Here is a 23,527-nt window from a genome sequence, read left to right as displayed (position 1 = left end):
CTTTTCACTTCAGTCTATTACTAAACTTCCATGTTTAGCAAAATAAAACCTCTTAAAGACTTATTTTTCTCCTTCACTTTCTTATATAATAATAAGGAAAACTGCTTGAATGTTTGCCATGTGCCAGATATTGTGTTGTGTTGATCACGGATGTGACCCCAGCTCTGTGAAGGAGCCAGTGATAATCAATTTCACTTTTCAGATGAAGAAACTGAAGTTCACGAAGGTTAAGTACCTTGTTCGTGGTTATAAAACTCCACTTAAACTCAGGGTGGTCTGCTTCTACATTTGGTGCTGTTGTTAACTACTGTGCTGTGCTTTCTTTCAATAGGCCGATGATCTAGTAATTTAATACAGAGGATGCCAGTGTGTATGTGTACAAGTGTGTGTGTGCGAGTGTGTGTGTGTGTGTGTGTGTGTGTGTGTGTGTGTGTAATATCACAGAAGGTTAGGAAGTAAAATGTTAGGGCACTTATTTTCATTCTTCATCTAAAAATTAAAAATTAACTCTTATTAATAATTAATACACAGATTGACCCTGGCAACCTCACTCAGTCCATATGTCAGATATCACATATGTGTAAGATATTCTAGGAGGAAGGAAGTTTCATAAAATACAGATGTTGACTCTATCACCCTCAATACGTTGTTTGCAGTTTAGGTGTTCCCAGTGTAATAGATTAATAGATTTTACTCTCCCTCTCTCTCTCTCTCTCACTCCTTCCTTCCTTCCTTCCTTCCCTCCATCCTTCCTTCCTACCTTCCTACTTTCCTCCCTTCTTCCCTTCCTTCCTCCCTTTTACTGAATACTTGACAAAAACTAGGCTAAACTCTGATTATATAGACTGAATATGAGTAAGATACAGAGGGGCTCCTAATCTCTTGGAGATAACTTGCATCTTTATTCATTTATTTATATATGGGTTCAATTAACAATCATTTGAGAACCTATTATATGCCAAGCACTGTTTCAGCCACATGAGAATCAGCAGAAAACCAGGAAGACAAAATCTCTGAAACTAACTGAATTTACATTCTAGAGGGAGAGATCGAAACTAGATATACGTCAGGAGTTGAGTAAATAAAGGAGAACAGGTTTGGGCAGTTATTTCAAATAAAGATGGTGAGGAAAGTCCTCTCTTAAGAGAGAACACTTGAAGAGACACCTGACTGAAATGAATGTGAACTATACAAGCATTTGGTAGAGGAGCGTTCCAAGCATCACGAAGGGCAAGTGCAAAGAACCTGAGACGGGAATATGCCTGACATGGCCAATCGCTACAAGGAGGCCCATGAAGTTGGCAGGCCATGAGCCAGGGGAGAATCATAGGAGGTCAAGTCAGAGGCCAGCTGGGGGACAGATCGTGTGGGTCCTATGGGAAGGACTTGGGCTTTTTGATTTTGGTGTGATATGAAGCCATTAAACAGAGTGCAACAAGATCTAATTTACACTTAAAAATTTGTATTTGGCTGTGGAGTGGAGATTCTGTCGGAGAAAGGGTGGACACAGGATGACGAGTTAGGAGAAAATCGTAGTCATCTAGGTTACAGGGGTTGGTGGCTTTGTGTGGGATCGGGTAGCAGTGGTGGAGAGAGAGTGGATGCGGGTCATTGTATTTTGTGCGCAGCGTGGATAGAACTTGATGATGAATTTGATGTGGGGTATTAGAAAAATAGAGAAGCAAAATAGAGAATGGTTAAATGGGTGAAAAATTGGGTGTTTACTTATCTGTCTCCTCTACCAGATTACAAGCAGCATTTGGTAAACAGCTGGAATTCAGTGCGTATTCATTGTATGAATAACCTTTGGCAAACCACTGTGATTTAACAATAATGCCTCTCACCTCTACATATTCTATTCTTCCAGTTACCATGTTAGCACCAGGTATGGGAGCATGAAACATAATGCAGCCTCCAAACTGGTCACTTCCTATTTCTTCTCCAAACTTTCCTTGGAAGCATGTCTGCGTAGCAAATTCACCTTTAAAAAATATTTTTTAAAACAACATAAGGAAAAATCATGGTAAAATCCTCGAATTATAGTAAGATTCCCCCCATTATATCTTTTTATTCATATATATTTTTAATCTCATCCTGGGACATAATTATTTGCATTCACATCATTTCATCCTCTAGATAGTAAGAGAGGTAAGTACCTTGTCTTGTTTATCTTTGCATTTCCTAAAGTACTTATTACAGAATTTTTCAAAGATACTCAATAAATTATTTGAAAGGTTGAATGAATACTGATAAAAGTGTGTTGTCTATCTCTGAAGCTTTGCCCCAAGATTTGGGGATTAAGATAATGCAATCTTATGGTTGTGTAGCACTAAAATATGTATTTTGACAATTCCTGTAACTATAGTAAGGGGGCAGAGCAGGACATATTCTTATTTTAAAGATGAACAAGTTAGGGGGCACCTGGGTGGCTCAGTAGTTAAGCGTCTGCCTTCGGCTCAGGGCGTGATCCCGGCGTTCTGGGATCAAGCCCCACATCAGGCTCCTCCGCTATGAGCCTGCTTCTTCCTCTCCCACTCCCCCTGCCTGTGTTCCCTCTCTCGCTGGCTGTCTCTCTCTGTCACGTGGATAAATAAAATCTTTAAAAAAAAAATAAAGATGATGAAGTTAGGTTTCATGGACTGTAATTGAATGTAGGTTACTTGACACTGAATCCAGGGAGCCTTGGCTCATTTATCCCATTGAAGGAGAGGCTATATTTAAGCTCTGTTTGCTGGTATCTAACTACATATTGGATTATAATGGTATTAGTTATTACATAAAAGTATCTGTCTGTCTGTCTATCTATCTATCTATCTATCTATCTATCTACATACACACACAGGCACACACAGAAGAACTGCGGTAAGTTAAGCATAGCTATGGTATCAATTCTGTCTAATGACACCTGAGTGGAAGAGACACATGTCACTTCAGGACCAAAGTAATTAAGTGCTGTCGCTTGACCCCCCGGCCATCACATGAGTTCTTCTGTGCCAAGGGTCACAGAGGCATCTGTTGAAGTGAAGCCTCCACAGCCCAGATCCTGGAATCATTACAATGAGCATTTTGGGCACGTGCAGCATGAATGAGAAATAAATCTTTCTCATCTTAAATCACTGCCATTGGGGGCTTATTTATTAGTAGAGCATAACCTAGCCTGGCAGTTTTCAACTGGGGGTAATTTTGCTCCCAGGGACCATTTCTGCAATGCCTGGAAACAATTTAAGTTGACAAGCTCTGGCTGCTAAAATTACCAGTGTCAAATCCATCAGGACATGCTGGAATTTTGTTACTCCACTCCACATTATCAGATCCTCTTATTAAAATATTTCTTGTAAGAATTCCGACTTCGGCTCTTGCTTCCAACAGAGTTCCGTCAGGGAGTGGGACCATGATTCCCAAGTGTGTGTGATTCAGCGGAGTAGTTAGCGTTATCTTCGTGCCATCGGCAGATACAGATGCGATCGTCCTTTTTTCATTCTCGCGTTGACTGTGTCTGTAAAATTTTAACAAAAAACTTTCAAAATTAACCTAAATCAACATAACCTTGTGTTAGTGCATTTGTCTGACGGTCTTTGAACACTTCATCTATAAAATAGGAAATTTTTAAATGTCATACAATATTCTGAAGAGGAATTTGAAGATGGTCTCTAAGTCTTTCTTTGAGTAACTGAATAAATTTTACAAATGCATTTCAATTAAATAAATATTTTCCAAGTGCTACAGTTGTTCAGAGAACTATACTCATTCCTATAAAGTATTCAAAAGAACTATTTGTTTATAACTTTGAAGATCATACTCAATGGTTCTCAGCTGAGGATGATTATATCCTGCCATGAGACATTTGGCAATGCCCTGGCACATTTTTGGTTGCCACAAATCAGGGGGTGCTACTGGCATCTTGTGGGGAGTGGCCAAGGATTTTATAGAAACATCCTATAATACACAGGGCAGACCCACACAACAGGGACTTGTCAGGTTCAAAGTGTCAACAGCACTGAAGTTGAGAAACCCTTATAGAGGAAGCCGCTGGTGGTTCTGGAGTAGGGAAAAGAAATGACTGAAGTGAAGTGCTGGATGTCTCATTTCTACCACTTCTTTTTTTTTTTTTTTAAGATTGTATTTATTTATTTGACAGAGAGAGACAGAGAGAGAGAGAGAGAGAGGGAACACAAGCAGGGGGGAGTTGGAGAGGGAGAAGCAGGCTCCCCGCTGAGCAGGGAGCCCTATGCAGGGCTGGATTCCAGGACTCTGGGCAGACTTTTAACAACTGAGCCACCCAGGCTCCCCCCTACACTTCAGTATACCTCCAAGTCCAGCCACAGCCAAAGGACTTACATCAATCCTATAATACTCATTCATGTATTTGGTCGTTCAGCAAACACTCACTGAATGTCCCGCCTGTTTTCTAGGCACAGAGCAAAGGATGCCAAGTAGAAAGTGACTTTCAGGAGACGTGTGTCAGTGCCCAGTGGTATATTATCTACTGAAGCGTGGGCGATGCAGTCAAAACGGAGGTAAGCTCAGGGGAGTTATTTCTGTGTCTTCCTGACATTCCCTTTAACTCTTCTCTCCCTTAACAAATCTTTCTTCTCTTTTAAATACCAGTTCAAATGACAATGTCACATGGGAACTAGGTAAAAAGTCACCTCTCGACTTCAGGAGCCCTTCTTCTGGATTCCCAGCACATTCTGCCTAATGTCCTGTCAGTGCTCACTGTTACCACACTGCGGTCCCCTCACCTCTGCTACTACCAGCCTATCTGCTGCCCTGTCCTTGCCGCTACCTGGCTGCTCCTCAAGGTAAGGCTTCTAGAAAGCAAGTCATTTTGTAGGCTGAGCACTTAGGACACTACCTGGCACCACTCACTAACAGTGTTTGATGGATTCAACAAATTAATGCAGAATGAATTTGTGACAGGGAGAAAATAGAGGAATGGAGCCTGGATAGGAAGGTGATGTCATATTCCAGGTGTGAGGGACAGAGTCGAAATTAAACTGAGAGCAGGGAAAGAGGATGGAAGAGACGTTGCAAGGGCAGAACCCAAAGAACCTGGTGATGTGCAGGAAATGAAGGATGCTGGTAGTAGAAAGTCACTGGGAAAGTTTTTGTGAAGATCAAAATTATACTATAGGGTTTTAAGGGGGAAAAATGGATAACAAAAATGCAATTAGAAAAATAGGCATAATATTTAGGCAATTTCATAATTTTTTTAAAAAGACAAAATAGGGGTGCCTGGGTGGTGTAGTTGTTAAGTGTCTGACGCTCGGTTTTGGCTCAGGCTGTGATCTCAGGGCTGTGAGATCAAGCCCCAACTTGGGCTCTGCACTCAGCACAGTCTGCTTGTGACTCTCTCCTTCTCCCTCTACCTCTCCTGCCCACTCTCTCTCTCTCCTCCTCTGTAAAAAAAAAAAATAAATCTCTAAAAAAATTAAAAAATAAAAAGATAAAATGAAAGTGGCTAGAAAGGATAGGAGAATAAAGGTGTTTCTCATGATAGTGAGTGGATGGAGAAACCCACAAGTCCAAAAGACCCCGGGAAGGAACTGTGCGGAAAGGAAGCCAGGGGGAGTTGAGGATGAAGGGTGCTCGAACTAAGGGTGTATCAATAGCACAAGATCCCATAGGTGGTACAGAAAAGGGGTTTAGGCTGGTCTCTCCCAAATTCTCTTGGATTCAGATGATACAGAGATTTCTTTGAGAAGGTTCTGCAAAGCATCCTTTGTGTTATGTACACCTAAATACACTTTTCATTCCTTTGTAATAATACTTAACATTTATTTTTTTTAATATCTATCATTTACATAGCACTTTCTTTGAGCCAGTTCCTTTCTAAGTGCTTACACATACTAACTCATTTAATTCTTACAATAATTCTGAAATAGATACGAAGAGCGTTCCAGTTTTACTGAAGCACAAACAAATGAAATAATACGGCTGCAGGACTCGTAAATGGTATTGCTGGGAGGTGGACCCAGCCTGACTAATTTTAGAAGTAATATTCTCAACCACTGCTTTACAAATTCTCAAATACAACTTACAAACGAAATAGTGAACAGTGAGTTAAATTTAGCGGGAAATTTCTTAATTTTTGTTTCTTAAAACTAAATATCCCTCAGCTAAATTCTCAACTTACCCTCTTATTTCATATAGAAAAGCTTTAAATGAGAACTTTCTATTCTTTTAGTAAGCCCTGTCATTTTGCTGCTTTTTATTTTGCCATTATGTAATTAAAATTTCTTTCAGAGGCAGAAATAAAAGGGCACTTATAAAGCTATGTATATATTTAACTCTCCCTAACATCTGCAGGTCTTTTTTTAACTTGGAAAATGGCAAACTCAAAATGCCATCTTGAATTTTAATTCTAAATTGAGTCATGACCTTAACATAATTTAGCTGTTTCTTATCAGAAATCACTATTTGTTACCTGATAAGCATAACATATCCAATTTTGCTATTACCCATACTTTGAACAATAAAACAAAAATACAGCTCCTCTTGCTCTCTTTCCCCACCAATATTCTGTGTAGCTATCTTACTTTTGTTCCTTTTATTTCTTGCTTGTTAATACATATAATTAAACAGAAATTAAAGGTCATAAGCTGTTTCAATTGTAAATGTCAGGCATGGAAAAGGTTATGTTAATCATCACCCATTCTATAATAATTTTCTCTCTGATTCAATCATTACTAACAATCTTACTCCACGGGAACCACTGCCAAGACTGTAAGATATGAAAGAGTTCACTAGCTGCTTTCAACTGTGTTCTCTGGCAACCCCAAATAAAGCAGCTCATTTACATTTTTGCATTCATTAATGTGTTTAGCTAAAGCTCTAAGTCAGAGGTTTCTAAATGACTCTTAACAGCAGAATGTTTTTTCCAGCAAAATCTTATATGAGAATCTAACCATGAAAAATATTTCATTAGTATACATTTTATAGGTTCAAATTTATACTTTTCCTTATTATAAATTAATCAATGAAAAGAACACACTGGTGTTCAACCCAACATTAACATTTGGCAAATACACACTTGGCTGTTCACATTTCTTTATTAGAGCTTTCAAATTTAAATCAAATAGTTGTGGACTTTCTGAACAACCCTTTTTTACATAGTTTAAAAAAATCTCTGTCCTAAATTAAAATGATCACGCCCAGAAGACATCATACCTGTGACCTGTGCTTGCAATTACAATCTTATCTCCTGGTTTCCAAGTTACCGCTTCTTGTAAAATCAAAGTTCTCTCCCCTGCCTTTGCAGTATGAGCCAGACGAGTCCAGATCACAGAAACAGGCAGACCTGGAGCCAACACACACACTGAGTATTTCTGAGGATGCATTTTCTTGCATAGTGAGAGCTTTATGCATTTTAAATTTTTGCCTGGATTGAATAAATTTTGGGAAGTCTCATTTTACCTTAGCATTTGATACCTTTCTCAAAAAAGAAAAAGGAATATTTAGAACGCTTGCTTTATAAAAGTGACAGGTTTATGATAACATGCGTGGGTCTACAAAACTAAAAAACATCTGCCTGCAATGATATACTCCACTTAAAACAATCTTCTTTATAGGAACACAATATAAACATGGTGTGATACTATTGCTAAAATGGGCAGGGGCCTCTTATCTTTGCCATTGTTGATCTAACCACTTAAACTGATAATCTCGAGACAAATGAAATGTGTAAATTTCTGAAAATTATATTAGGATATTTATGTAGCACAATGCAGGACAACAGTTATCATCATAGTAGGGATGTTTATACATTCTAAACTTATAAAAGAAATAGTTTATTGCAATATAGAAGACTTCAATATAAAAAGGATTCACACCATGCTTCCTTTGAATAAGTAATCCTGATACCTCAAACAGGACCGCAATTGCTTTTATTTCCTGACACATTTCCAGAATATAGTTATATAAAAGTACAACTATAAACTTAAAGTCATATTTTAGAAAAAGCCTTTTTAAAAATACAAATAAAAGAAGTTACAATCTTTGCTTCCAGACTTAGTGCTTTCTTATATAGATAAGTGAATGCAGTAAACCATCACTACGTACAAAGCGCTAAAACAGGCAAAAGGTGTTATGGGAACATATGGAAAGGAATAAGCAGAAAGGTGTAGAGAAGACCCAGAAGGGCTCCACCAGGAGTGACCTCGGTTGTAGTCGTGGTAGTCTGAGGGGCTGACCTGCCCTGCTAAGGGGAGGGCAGAGATAAAGGGGGATGCCTAAAGACAGGAGAAGCCTGGCAAGTTTTCTTTCAGAGAGAATAATCAAGAGAATTATCTCTGGTTTTCTGGGTAGTATCTCCTGGACCAATTCCCTGAGGCCTTTTGGCTGCCCTACCATGCAGATCCAGGATTCCCTCTCGCACGGCCAGAGTTTTGGCGCCGTATACTGGGAGTTCGGGAGATCGCAGGTGTCCATGCAAAGTAATGACTGCCCTGTGTTGAAATGGTGATGCTTCTGTCCCAATCTGCAAGGGGTTTCACAAGCATCATTCAAAAAGTTAAAATTCAATATCCACAATTCTAACCACTCGAAAGTCATTCTTTCTTTTGAGAAACTGATTGTTCAGTTATCCCACAGTTCCTTTCTTATGACAGATAAACCTTAAATTTTCTAGGCAGCCAAGTACACTATGTCAGATCTTTGGAAAGAATACTGATTGACTTTAGCCACACCTCAGAACAATTTTTTTTTCTGTTCTACTTAAAATTCTGCTCTATGATAATACACTATTATCTTTCCATTAAAAGCACAGGAATACTCTGGGAAACTTTTCACCCAGAAAAAGGATTTCAGACTAATAACAGAGACATACATAAAAAGAAATTTATGAGAGTTTTTTATAATTAACTATCCATTTTACACATGATATTTCACAAAGAAATGGAGAGAGGTTACTGATGATTATATATTAGGTTCTCTCATATACCTGAAGAATGCCTCCGTCTGTAATTAGAATATTTTCTGCCTGCAGTTCAATGTCAGCTTCATCAAATATTAGAGTCCCACCTATGAACCATACAATTTTGAAATACAACACAAGGAAAATTATCATTAAATGCTATTTATTAAATTATACATAAAAAATTAATTTCTTATTCTTATCTGCTATCATTTTGCATGTCACTTAACTTCAGCTCTTTGGCAACATAAAGTATAAAGGCTTCAGAAAAAACCCAGGAGTTGATTAGAAAATTAAATCCCTAGGCAGAAGATTTTTCCTTAATCCTTGTTATTTTCAGTGGGCTTTTAAAGAGTGCAGCTACATGAATTAAAGTTCTATAAACACAGAGCCCCAAAATATAAGTTAAGAACAAAAAAATTAAAACGAAAGAAAAGCACTTTTTGTAGAAATCATTATAATGCTGACATTACCTCTGAACTTTTATCCACTAATCTGCACTAGCAACACCTATAGCCTGATTGGCATTAAAGACTGTGCTAAGATACATTCTGATGAGACTGATGTAAATTTGTGAACATAAAACTTTACTTGTCCCAAGGTCCAATAGCTAATAACGTCAAAAAACTGAAACACTACTGTTATCCCAGAAGTTCAAACAAAAACAAAATATAAAGGTCTTTGAGAAGCTAAAACCATTATGGCAAAATTTATACATGAAAGCCCAAGGCATTTTACCCTTGCCAATCATTACTGCTTTTACGCGCAATTACAAGAGTTCTGCTTATTTAGTCTTCTACAGTAATAACAGAATATCAAGAAGCAGAGAGAAGCCCAAGTACAATGAAAGCATGTTCAAAGGCAAAGGTGAGAATCACAACTGGCATCCAATGGGAGTCAGAGGGTCATTTAGTATAGAATTTAGCAAATCTCTATGATTTTATAACCCCTGGGGCCCACTAACCCAGTCTTTTTCTAAATGGGAAATACTTTTCACTGTTATGATCCACCACAAGCTCACAGGCATATGCGCATACGCATACACACATTATTATTAAAACAAAAGTTTCATAAAACATTTAACTTTAAAAGATGCTTCCCCATAAACATGCAAGACACTCTGATATTTTCTTTTCTATTTCCTTAAAAGATTCTGCTTCCAACACACTAAATAATTGCATACCAGAAACAGATTCTAATGCTCAATTTAAAGAACACAGTACTACACGTTACATTAAAAACCTCATACCACTATGGATATTCACAGTCATGAGTTTTAGTTAAATTTACTTCACAAAAATATGCCATAGACAGAATCTAATAAGCAGACTTTCAGAAATTTACCCTGAATAAGCAACATTTTCAAGATAGGTGTATTTTGATCCAGCAAAATTGTCTGTCCTTTTGTAATAACAACTAGAGACCCTTCCTCTGGGGGAGATTTTCCTCCCCATGAAAAGTTGGAGGACCACGCATCAACATACAGGAAGTCAGAATCATCCTGTAATAAAACATGAGAGACTTTTAAATTGAGAGTTTTTATCAGAATTCCTCATTCAATTTCTCAAAAATGAAGACATCTAAGCCAGTAAACACTTTCATTAGTAATAAAGTATAATCTACTTTAAATGTGATAGTTGCCTGTTGGTTTATTTCCCAATAATAGTGAAGTAGAAAAATCAATTACCAATTGATTCAATCCAGAATAATTCAAAACCTGAAATCATAAAATGCTAGTAATAAGCAACAAAAACATGTAACTTTAAATTTAGTATAGTTACATCTCAGTTATTTTTTGGAGACATTAACATTTCTATTGTGATGATGACTATACTCAACAGAGCTTTTACCAGTCTGGCCATGCCCATGCTTCTGATGCTGACACGCACTGGAGCCCACCCTGAAGAGCTGTGGGCATTTGTCATACAGATGATATATGTCTTGTTGGAATATTCAACATCACATTTGGCTTTGGCTATGGTGATGAGAACATCTTGCATGTTTTCACTGTAAAGAAAAAAGGGGGAAAACAAAACACTGATGTTTTTTCTCAAATTTCTAGGTCACACTATCAAACACTCTTACTGATATGCATTATTGCAAAAATAATGACCTTACTCTATGACCCATCAAAGTGCAGACTGACACTTTTTTCAGTAGTAAGACTTCAAAATATTTGTTGAGAAAAAAGTAAACAAAAAGATTAAAAAGCCAGGAAGTAAAACTCTACAAATTAGCAGGCATTCCAATGTTGGAGGAAAACTGCCTGGGTTCAATTTATTGAGAGATGCTTTGTCAGTCTCTAAAGAGCTACTTTTGTAAGAGACTTTCAGAGATCCTTTTGTTTATGTGATATTTTCACCACTTTCAAAGACTTTAGAATTCAATATCCATGTAAAAATGCAAGTCCAAGGTCTTGAGAAATTATGGATTTGAGGAATTAAAACTGCCTCCTATGATTTAAATGATCTGGGGTTTTGAAGTCAGCCTTATCCCCTTGAAGAATGATGACAGTGCAGTACATACATTTGAGCCAAATACTGAATATGCTTAGGAAGAAGGAAGCCGACTAGTTACAGTGAAATGGAGGTGATGCATGAAGACATGTTTCATTGACCCAATGAAGCAGATCGTGGTTGCTGATGAGATGGTGAGGGAAGCATAACAAGATGTGATTTATTCTTGGGATCTGACTAGGATTTGGCGCAAGTTATTTAACCTCTCTAATTTCAGTCTCCTAACCATAAAATGGGATAAAAACATCTAAGAGGGTAAGGCAGAAAGTTTCCATGGGGTAAGAAGGTGCTGGACACAGAATAAGTCCCTGATAAATGTTAGCTATTAGTATGACGATGCGCCTCAAGCATGACTTTTGAGCAGATGGGTACACATCACATGACTATATTTAAGCACTGTTCTTGCACATGAGAAAGCAGGAGTGATAGTGTGAGCCCGCACACACGCACTGATGTACGTGTGCGAAGACAGTACCTGAAGCCCGATCCCGTGATTGTAAGTCTGGTGCCCCCTGCGGTACTGCCTCTCTTGGGATATATTTCGGTGATGAGTGGAGTCAGTAACATAGTATACGTAAAAGGAGTCGTGGACTGTGACAAATCCTTCCCATTGACCACACTCACTTCGCAGGCTTGCTCAGGTCCTCTGCCTAGGAGAAGAGGATCGAACTAAGGATAGTTCTGCCCTCAGGCCCTTACTCATTCCCAAAACCCCGGAACATTTTACATAACATCTTCCTTTTCCTGAAATCACTTCCAATATACACAGGCTGTAAGGCTCTCTAGCAATAGCCAAAAACATCACAAAGTTCATGCACATTACTGAAGGGAAAAAACCCTTAGAACCATTCCTTGGAGCCTCTTGGTGCAGACAATTCTGCAAACCTCCCTGCGTGGGGTGCCAGCCCTAGAGGATCCAACACTGCAAATCAGAGCAGGAAGGAGGAAGAACTGCTAAGGCACGCACATGGGTTGTGCCAAGGAGTGACAGCTGGAAGCAAGATGTGGGACAGGAAAAGCACAGACACGCAGCGCAAAAGTGTACAAAGCAGCAGCAGAGCTGGTGTTAAGACAACCCAATAACCTCGACGAATCTTGACAGCACTGCTGCGTTTCTTTAAAAAACCAGCATATAAACTGATGTTCAAATGATAAGTAAGCTCGTTCACAAAAATGTTATATTTACTTCAATATTCTTTACGAAGTCAGAAAAGGGGGGCACTTGGGTGGCTCAGTCAGTTAAGCATCTGCCTTGGGCTCAGGCCTGATCTTGGGGTCCTGGGACTGAGCCCTGCGTTTGGGCTCCCTGCTCAGTGAGGAGTCTGCTTCTCCCTCTCCTTCTCCTTCTTCCCCTTACCCCTGCTCAGGCTCTCTCTTTCTCTCAAGTGAATAAATGGAATCTTTTTTTTTGAAGTCAGAAAAGAAGTCAAAATGTTTAGAAAAGTTTCATCAGATTTTGTTAAAAAATGCATATAAACCCTGTCTTTATTCACCTAGAGCATTCCTTTTGGTTCTTCTTAAATTTCATTAGGTAATTAAAATTTGTTGTATACTTAAAATGTCAGATAGTTAAACTTCACAATAACCCAAGAATTAGGGTTAATAATATCTCCATTTAATAGATGGACAAACTGAAACAGAGGAGTTTAATTACTTAGCTGAGATGACATAGTAAGTGGCAAAATGAGATTTGGGGGCTCCTGAGAGCCTGGGCTCTTAACTGCTAAATAATAAGAGTAATAATAATAACAGCAGCAAGTCACATATCATGTTTCAGATAGCATTCCATCCACTTTACATACATTAACTTACTAAACGTCACAATAATCCTATAAAGTAGGCGAAAGTGATTATTCTCACTTTACAGATGAGGAAACACTGAGGCACAGAGAGGTTGAATAACATGTCCAAAGCTTGGGTTTGAATCTTGGCCATGCATTCGCAGGGTTTATACTCATAACCATTATACCACCCTATCTTAAATGGAAGCTAACTGTTCAATAGGAATTAAAAATGTGTTCTCCATTTGGCATGCTTCATTTATGCGATAAACCGAAACACTGCAATTTATTATAAACAATTCAACCAGCCCAAATGTTATGAATCTTGCAAGACATATAAACCTAGAAAACAAAGATCTGAAGAAATTGTTTAAAATCAAGATAGTCATAAAGGTGATTCGACTGCCCCCAAAACACAAAAATTTGGAATAAGAATTAGACGCTGATTTCTTTAACATTAACCATGTCTCAAACACTGCCATTCTTTGCTCTGACTACTCACCATCATTACGTGGAATTTGACACAGTAGGGTTGTGCAATCAGATTTAAGCCTGTCAACTGCACATTCTGAGCCACACACTAATATAATTGAGGTCTGTGGATTAAAGCCGGTGCCTGTCACAGTCATGGTCTGACCACCACCGAAGCTCCCTAGTGAAGACACACAAGAGGGAAAAACATAGCTAATGAAAAGAAAAGTGGAAGTAAGTTACACCAAATGAAATAATTCTTAGAACTGAAGTTTATATTATATTATATTACATTATATTATATTATACTATCCTATATTAATGCAACCGAATGTCTTTTGATTATAGTCTTCTAACACCTTTACTGAATAAATGTTACATCCCATCATTTATTTAAACTACTTCTAGGGACTAAAATTTTATTTAAGAGAGATGTCAAAAAGAATTTCAGAGTAGTCAAAAGATAAATGTAAAATTACTATTGATTTAGAAGCACGTTGGTTATACTTTAAGGTTTTAACTACTAAAATAATTTTCAAATAGAAAAGATACCTATTTATGTATTCATAATTACAAGTTAGTGATGTCTAAACATGATTTTACAAAAAATTTTCATATATAATCTGGACATTTTAAGTAGGATTAAATTTGAAGTTAATTATATAACACTAAGAGAAATACAGGCCATAAATGAATATGTAGAGATAATTAGTTGAGACACATGCATGCTTATTTGATGCATTAAAAAAATATTTTAGTGTGTTATAGGAACTACAAATTTTAAGTGTTTGAAAAATATTTTTTTTTCTAAATAAGGTAAGTGTTTACTGAAACAATACAGAATATTTGTAGGTTCCTGCACATTTATGACTACCTTGGCTTGGATGAATATTTTGAATAGCAAGTGGGTATTCAAACACAACTGTGGACACGGCAAAGCCTTTTGTCTTATGAAGCATCGTAACAGGAAAAGTGCCACCAGCATGATCTCCAGTGGTGCACTGCAGTGCACTGTCATTGACCATGGTTACATTACACGGAATGTTGTCTATCATCACCGAAATGTCCAAGATATCAATACCAAAATTAGATCCAGTGATCTGAATTTTGGTTCCTGGTGGACCTTTAAAAAAAAAAAAGCAAACAATATATCTAAATTCCAGAACTTATACATGCGTTTAAAGATATACCTAATTACTCCCATAAACAAAATAACATCCAGTATTTCAAAGCTAATATAAATATTAACAAAACACAAAGTCGGGCTATACCATATGTTACAATCTACAGTATAGTCACAATAAGTTATCTCAACATTAATTATTTCCCAGCCCTTCTGTCCATTCCACTGCATTGTTATTCTGCTGCTATTGTTAATGTCAGTTCAGGCTCATGGAGAAGAGGAAGGAAAGGACAGGGAAGATTTAGAATCAGGAAGTATGAATGTCTCAGCACGGGTGGTGGGTTGGAGCGTATTTTAGGGATGGGGCTTACTATTTTTTATTTTTGGTACTTCCCTGATATTGGCAACTCTTTTGAGGATGGATTAGTTTTCTTAATTTAAATATTTTCAATATGTCTACTTGATAAATTATGATAGATAAGTAATCAGATATGAGATAGTATATATAGAAATAAGGAATTAATTTAAAGAATTATAAATGAATGTTGACGTTGATGCCTTGAATAAATGTACATAGAACAAAGTACTGCAATTCTTCTGTTCCCTTCCTTCCTCCTTTTGACAAAAATGCATTGAGGGCATTAAACACAAAGCATTTTTCATAGGTCATCCAGATGAATACCTACATACCTAAATAATAAGTGAAAGGTACAAATCAATGTAACTTGTTACATATACAGAGTCACCAAGTATGTTGATTTTAATTCAAGTAGTAATAATAAAAAGAACCATATAACTGACGACAGTAAAGATCACTGACATTTAAATTGTCATTTTAAAGACCACAGGTATTTATGAGATTTTCGTGTTAGAAATGGTTTTAAGATGGGAGCCAAAAGAAAAAAAATGTTTCTTAGGCCTTAAATTTTAATTTTGTCTAGTATTTTCACCTTTCAAATGGAAGTGTTCTAAGTGTGACCTATTGCCTTGTTTCCTTAGTAAATAAGGAAAGTTCTCACTTGTCTGCAAGTCTTGTATCTTCAAATACATTGTTTGAAAGACACATTCAAAGAAAGAGATGGGACAGAAATGGTTCATGGAAATAAAAACATATGCCAATTTCCAGTTCATCATTTGCAATGATTACAAATGTATGGGGGAAACTATGCCATTGCTATTATCCATGTTTGCTTTCTTAAAAATTTTCTAAATGAGAAAACTTGATATACCAAAGAAAATTTCAATAGCAAACTTCCTGAAGGGAGAGAACACATCTTACCCAAACCTGACCACATTTTCTGGTAATATAAACTAAAGAAAGACTATTTTTAAAAAGCCAGCATTTAATTAGTTCTTTTTTAAGGTTGCCATTCTAAGTTACACTATACAAATGAATTGCTTTAACCTTATGAGGTAGGTACTTGCATGTATAAGGAAACTAATATTTAAAAAGCTTTGTCCAAAGTTGCATCACTGTAAAGTAGAAGAACCAAGATTTGAACCTAGGCATCGAGGCCATGTTTCATCATCAACTATAGCAGCCTCCAGAATTCATTATGTAGATGATACGCATTCCAAGAGCTTAAAGATGATCAGAAACAGCATAGAATAATGACAAAAAATTAAGAAGACATCTCAATCTATTTTTAGCTTAGAAAAATGAGTTATGTTAAATCATTAAGTAAATCTTATTTCTTAAGTTTTTTTCTGAGTGGGCCAATTACATCCTTAAAAAGAACTTGAGTTAATAAGTTAGTATCCAATTGTAGTTTCATGGCAACAAGACATACAGGAAAACTCTCAATGTTTAGTAACCTACTTCTGAATTTGAACAGTTGTTTCCTGTGCCATATCAACAGTAATGACACAAATTAATTTTCAATTTTAATTCATAGAGAGCCATCTATTTCTTCCTCATTCTGAAATTTAGGTCAAGTTAATGCGGATTTTGTTTCAAATAGAAGTTGGGATTTGACTAAAAATTTTATCCCAAGAATGTGCAAAAAACAATCACAAAATGGAAAGTACACAGAACTCAAATCCCATGTATTAATTGGGTTAAGTGGATTGTCTAAAAACACATCTTAATAATCATTTATAAACATTATTCCAATTCTACACTAATAAATATTACTGATAATACCATATTGAGAAAACAAAAGGAAAGTACTGCAGTACCTGTATTTGGGACAAGTTCTCGGAGAAGTGGAGTATCCTCCGAGGCATACGTAAATGACAGAGGTGGATAAGCAACTGCGTTGACAAAGATCTTCACACTGACCCTTCCAGCTGTCCCTGCTGGGGTACAGCAGCAGACTTCACTGGAGTTGACAGAAATAATTTCACAAGGTTCATCCCCAACAGTGACTGTGGTGTTGCCTGGGTAGAAGCCATTTCCTGTGATCACCAACGTAGTTCCACCAGCAATGCTTCCAGAAGTTGGTGTGACAGATGCCACTGCAGGGCTGCTAACAGTAAGGTTTCCCAGAGCCAAGCCTTTACTTCCCACCACAACACTAAGAGAATGAAGTCCAGCCGGAAGAGGACTCACAAGAACAGTGATGTTATTTTCATTAACATCTATTGCTTTGAACTGTTGGTTTCCAATGAAAACAGCAATGTCCTCCAAGATAGTGCCAAAGCCTTCTCCTTCAATAAGAACTTTCACAGGTCCTTCGACAGAGTTTGGGAAGATTCTTGTTACAAAAGCAGTGATGCTTTCCAAGTATGAAAAGCTGCAGTCCCCCTGACACTGGGCAGGCACTCCGTGTACCAGAAGATCCACTTTCACAGGCTGTTGGGGAGCAGGAGATGTTTCACACTCAATAGCTGAATAATTTACTGATAGAACTTTACATGGAAAATGACCCATGAAGACTTCTACACCTGCAGAAGAGACTACAAATCCAGAGCCTTTTATGGTCACTCTTGTCATTCCCGTAATTGATCCTGCATGTGGCAACACCATGTCGATGTTTGGCAAAAGTACAAATCGCCTATCAAATTCATTGGACGGCGTACTGATAGCAGTGCCCAGGTTGTAGACCGTTAATGTGACAATTTCCCTGATGCCAACATCCATTGAGTTTTGAGGGTCAATATGACATATAATGGAATTGTCACTACTTTCTTCTACAATACAGGGGTAGCTACCAATTGTAACCTAAAAGTGAAATGAATACAGAGACAAGTCAATACATTACTTTAGTGTGGACTTAAATTTTGTATTAACAACTAAATTTTAAAAGTTTAATCTCATGCAAACTTTTTTATTCATAAGGATATTTTGGGGGCTGATTAAGGCATCTCTTGGATTAATCTCAAAACTAAATTATGACCAGACACGAATGTTCACAGCTACATTATTCATAACAGTCAAGAAGATGAAAACAATCTAAATGCCCAGGACTGGTAAATGGATGAATACAATGTGTATACTATATAATGGAATATTGTTTAGCCATAAAAAGAAATGAAGTACTGATAAACATGGAACAGCATGGATGAACCTTGAAAACATTATGTTTAGTGAATAAAGTTGGTCACAAATGACCATATATATTATTCTATTTATAAGAAAACTCCAGAATAGGCAAATCCATAAAGACAGAAAGTAGATTAGTGGTTATTTAGGGCTGGGAGGGTTGAAGAGATTGATGGCAATATCTAAGGGTTACGGGTTCTTTTCTGGGGTAATAAAAATGTTCCAAAATTGAATGTGGTGATGGATGCACAGCTCTGTGAACATATTACAGGCTATTGAACTATGCACCTTAAGTGGGTGAATCATATGGCATATGAATTATATTGTAATAAAGCTGTTACAAATTAATTATGAGGTTGTGGATGAAACATTTTCCTTTTATTGAGTATATGGTAGTAAAAAGGAGATCTTTGTATTCTTACCTTATTAGCACATGTGAGATTACTGAAGCCATGTCCAGTAATGGTTATCAACTCATTTAGTATTCCAGCAGATGGACTAATGTTGTTTATAGATGGTGAAAAACAACTTGAAAGCTCAAAGACCAATCCATCTGAATTTGTAACCCTGGTATTGTTCGGGCCACACAAGGGTTCTGTTGCTAGGCAGCCTGCCACAGAGCTCCCCAAGTGCAAATTCACAGGTCCTTTAGGCAAAAGAACTGCCTGTAAGTCACGGATGATATTCTAAAACAAGAACTGTTTTCAGACTGCATTACTCTTTATTTTAATGGTGGTGGTTTATACTCTGTTCAAAATTTTTTTGGTTTTGTTTTAATGACAAGAGGGGCTCAGGCAACATGAAGTTAAAATAAAGACCTGGGCAAAGGTGGTATAGTAAAGAGAGAAGTGTGAATATAAAAATTAATTTATTCTTCAATTCATCTAAGGCCAGGTCCTATGCGGAAAACATAACAATGACATCATCTCACATTTTGATATATTTTGGGGGCACATACAGAGTGTCACGCTACATCTCATTGGAGGCACGGAAGGATTCTGGGAGAAAGGCAGGACAACATTAACATGGGCCTCACTTTATAGGATAAATTCTAGCCTCAGAACTGTCCAGATCTATCCAAGGTCATGTGGCTGGTCAGAAACAGAAGCAGGGTTACGCCAAGTCATCTGCTTCTTACTCCAAAAAGGCTACATACACTCTAGATCACTGGAGTAACAGGGTTTCCGCCTTTAACCTTCTTACCCTGAGCATATGTGGCTTCAGTGCTACCCACAAACAGGTGCAGGGGAATGTGCCTGGTTTCGGCTGGTAAAACATTAATGACTCCTTGGAGAAAAATGGAGCGTGCCTCATCAACATACCCACTGCTGTAATAATGGATTCCAGGTGAAGTAAATTGGTAAGAAAATGAACCTGCCATAAAATAACATTGTACATAATAAACACAGGCAATTAATGCATCCTCCAAAAGAAATTTCAAATGATCGTTCAAACACACATGCAGATGACAGGGTTCTTATCTTTCATGCATGTGATATTTCAACAGGAAGTAGTAAAGAAACTCACTGGCTGTAAAAGAACTATCTTCTATATTGAAACTACATTCCAGGAAGACAAGATCCAGCATTAACTTTTCTAGAAAATCACGTCCAGTCTGGCATAACTTACCACATTTTAAAGAAAACTTCAACATGCGTTAAAAAACAAACAATACTTTGTATTCACGAGAAAAAGTTCAAACTGCTATATATATATAGAACAAAACATACGGTCCAACCGGCACACTTTGCACAGAGCTGTCCTAGAAGAAATACTAATTTGCTGATTCCAATCAACCCAAGTTCATGACTTGCTACCAAGTTGGTACGATTAAAACACATACTCCAATTTTCTTTGTATTTTGCTTATTTTGATATTTTTTTTGAATTGGTTGACTATCCCAGAGTAAAGATATTTCTGAATCAGAACTCATCTCTGATACAAAATACCTTGCTTACATTCATTTATAATATTTTTATAAATTTGTAACATTTTTACTACAGCAATAAAATGCCACTAAATAATTTGTGTATTTACACATATTATTTATACAGAAGTATCTTCAATCTAAACAACATCTTTTTATTATATCTGGGGAAAGGAAACATGACACAAAATGCAACAAAGTTGAAACATACCAGATGCAGATTTTTCTCTTCCATTCGTAAATCCTTTGCCATCATAAATTACACTTCCAGGACTGGATACAGAGAAAACCCTATATCCTATTCCCCTAAGAAATGGATGTGCTTGCCAACGCCATGTCACTGTGTCTCCCACAGATACATTTAAGACTGATGGTGACCAGGCATAACCTAATCCAAGTACTGGAAGCAAGAATCGAGACATTTTTTTTTTAAAAGGAGAAAGAGTAAAAATTCCTCATAATTATCTTGGAAAGTATTCCATTTTTATATTTATGTGCATAATTTAAACATGTAACAAAAATAAACAGAAATAATGGAAAGTAAGATAATGAGAAGCTAAGGAAAAAAATAAACCATACACCTCCAAAACTGATGATCAAGAGACAATTTGAAAAAAAATCAGAAAATCAATAAACAAGTTGTTCAGAAATATCACGTGGAATAATTTTTAAAGCTATGATCAATTCTTTAAGCATGAGAATTTTCTCAGGCATAGAGGCATGCCAAAATCGATATAATTTCAATTTGAATATTTATTTAGAAACCCATGGCCAATAACAAACTACCATAACTCAGGAGGTTCTGTACTGCAGGAAAACCTAGGGGCAATTCCTCAACTTGCAAATTACAGTTGTAGACTCAAGTCTACCACTGATTCATTCTATATGTGGCCCCCTATGTCAAGGGGATAAATTAGAGACAAACTATTGACGAATTATAGAAAGAAATAGCAATACTTTTTCCTCCGAATACTATGAAGTATTAAATAAATAAAAATAAAATCAATTTCAGGGTAGAGCGCTTCCATTATTTACAATATAGAAACGTTGGCTGATACCTGAATCTTCTCCAGTGTTGGTAATGCTGAACGTATTCCCTGTTGAATGAAGAATACATTTTATGACATTTTCTGATGAGGAAATCACATCACAAGGGAAGGACCCTAGAAAGAAAAAAGACAGGGAAAATAACATTTTCTCAAATATTTTTTTGTAAAATATAGAGATGAAGTATAATTAGCAAACAGTTAAGGCCCTGCAAAAGCTCCACATTATCTAGTAAAATCTTTGATACTTTTCTTAGAGTTATCATGTTTGAGTATTATTTTTAGAACATTTACTTTTTTTGTGTATTTCTTATTTTTTATTTATTTTTTATTATGTTATATTAGTCACCATACAGTACATCATTAGTTTTTGATGTAGTGTTCCATGATTCATTGTTTGCATATAACACCCAGTGCTCCATGTAATACGTGCCCTCCTTAATACCCATCACCGGGCTAGCCCATTGCCCCACCCCCCTCCCCTCTGAACCCTCAGTTTGTTTCCCAGAGTCCAAAGACCTTTACTTTTTATACACATTAAATATAAAATATTTATTTATTGAAATCAAAAGCAATTATTCAATTTCTCTTTACCACTGTAACCAACACACTTAACCTTTTATACGCTAATAGCAAAATAAAGTTTCCATGATTGAGAGTATTTGTGTAATAACTCAGCACCTAAAAGCACATCTTTTATTTTATTTTTTTTAAAGATTTTATTTATTTATTTTTGTGAGAGAGAGAGCAAGTGAGCACGAGCGGAGGGGCTCAGAGGGAGAAGCCCGATTTGGGACTTGATCCTAGGACTCTGGATCATGACCTGAGCCAAAGGCACATGCTTAACCAACTAAGCCACCCAGGCAGCCGAAGCACGTCTTTTAAAGTGAAAAAAATGATAACACCCTTCTGTGAAGGTGCTCTTACCTAAGAGCACAGTGTTCTCAGTTGGTACTGTGCTGAACCCCAAACCCATTATAGTGATTTCGGTTCCACCATATAAAGAGCCTCTCTGTGGATACATGGCAGTCACTTCCAAAACATACTGTATAGAAGCATTCAACTTGTCTCTGCAAAAGAAAAATTAATCAATGTTTCAATGAGCTTTCCATGAGATCCTAGCGCTAAACTCTTATTAGGATATGATTCATTTAGGAAAAGGAAGTAGTTGAATATTTAGACATTACTTTTTTGAACTAGATAATCTGATAATTAACATGACCTTAATTTGGTTGGATGGTCTGTGTTTGTATGTGTATAATAATAACATATATAGTATATGTAATAATGTACTATATATAATAATAACATATAATAATAGTTTTTCCCTAATGATGAAAATTAGATTTCTAAAAATCCCATGGCAAGAATAATTTGAGATGGAGAACATTAAACTGTTATGAGAAAGATATGGTTATAAGAATTGAGGTCACAAGAAATATATGATGTCCTTTAAAACATTTTACATATTCATTAGAGTAAAACATAAACACAGCACTATCTATAAGAGAATAGAAATGAAATTCCATACATTTTATATAAGAAATAAAAGTTTTATACAACTAACTTGAATTTGTTATTCTATGTATGTTGGAAGCTTGTCATGATCTCCCTTCCCACTATTCAAATGAGAGAGTTTTAAATTTATTTTGCTTTGTTACAGACACTGGGTCTGCTAGGAGGCCATCAGAATGTACAGTGCTTTTCTGCCCTGATATTTAGAGTAGACTCCTACGTCCCAGCTCTCATCATGAGTAAAATGAGTCTTTGTGTTAACTTTTATTTCACTTCCTCAGCATAACTGAATTCATATTTCTTGAATGGTCACTGAAATACCCAGTTTTGTATGCTGTCAATTCTGCTCATTATCTCCACCATGCCAAAGCACAAACCAGCAGCTCTTCTAGAACCCCTGTGAACTCTGCCCTGTGAGTCGAAGAGGGGATGTAGTTCTGGGGTTCATATTTACTGTTGCTCATCTCCCTTCACTTCAAGATTCTGCTGCAATAATCCCTCCTCCTATTCTGAATCAGGTGTACCTGCCCTTTTTTTTTTTTAAATCCCTAAATTTCAGTTTCCTCTTTTTCTAAGTATTCTAAACCAGTACTTTTCTTATGCCAGAACTAAAATTTTACTCAAGTTTTAACAAACAGCTTCTGGGAAGAAAATACTGAAGTTACCTAAAGGAAACAGCTGGAGAAGGATTCTCTCCATCCTCTCCTTTATGGGCAGCTCCTACCCATTGCTTGGCTCAGCTGCAACGCT

General features: G+C 36.8%; 1 protein-coding gene across 1 annotated transcript in view; it reads right to left on the bottom strand.

Moving 5' to 3' along the window:
• The window catches only part of PKHD1L1 (PKHD1 like 1), a 148,927-nt gene that overhangs the window by 66,591 nt on the left and 58,809 nt on the right, over positions 1 to 23,527 (bottom strand). The window contains exons 33-48 of the mRNA XM_040626062.1: positions 22,190 to 22,332; positions 21,275 to 21,379; positions 20,428 to 20,616; positions 19,493 to 19,663; positions 18,712 to 18,935; positions 16,984 to 17,968; positions 14,557 to 14,805; positions 13,714 to 13,863; positions 11,906 to 12,080; positions 10,765 to 10,921; positions 10,259 to 10,415; positions 8,942 to 9,021; positions 8,350 to 8,479; positions 7,171 to 7,300; positions 3,255 to 3,496; positions 1,845 to 1,981 (exon numbers count right to left, since the gene is read on the bottom strand). Of these exons, the coding sequence (XP_040481996.1) occupies positions 1,845 to 1,981; positions 3,255 to 3,496; positions 7,171 to 7,300; positions 8,350 to 8,479; positions 8,942 to 9,021; positions 10,259 to 10,415; positions 10,765 to 10,921; positions 11,906 to 12,080; positions 13,714 to 13,863; positions 14,557 to 14,805; positions 16,984 to 17,968; positions 18,712 to 18,935; positions 19,493 to 19,663; positions 20,428 to 20,616; positions 21,275 to 21,379; positions 22,190 to 22,332 (3,424 nt within the window). The remainder of the gene's footprint in view (positions 1 to 1,844; positions 1,982 to 3,254; positions 3,497 to 7,170; positions 7,301 to 8,349; positions 8,480 to 8,941; positions 9,022 to 10,258; positions 10,416 to 10,764; positions 10,922 to 11,905; positions 12,081 to 13,713; positions 13,864 to 14,556; positions 14,806 to 16,983; positions 17,969 to 18,711; positions 18,936 to 19,492; positions 19,664 to 20,427; positions 20,617 to 21,274; positions 21,380 to 22,189; positions 22,333 to 23,527) is intronic.

The sequence above is a fragment of the Ursus maritimus genome, unplaced genomic scaffold, assembly GCF_017311325.1.
Source record: "Ursus maritimus isolate PB19 unplaced genomic scaffold, ASM1731132v1 scaffold_9, whole genome shotgun sequence".
NCBI classification, from domain to species: domain Eukaryota; kingdom Metazoa; phylum Chordata; class Mammalia; order Carnivora; family Ursidae; genus Ursus; species Ursus maritimus.
The sequence above is the reverse complement of the archived record's forward strand: the minus strand, read 5'-3'. Positions and strand labels throughout refer to the sequence as shown.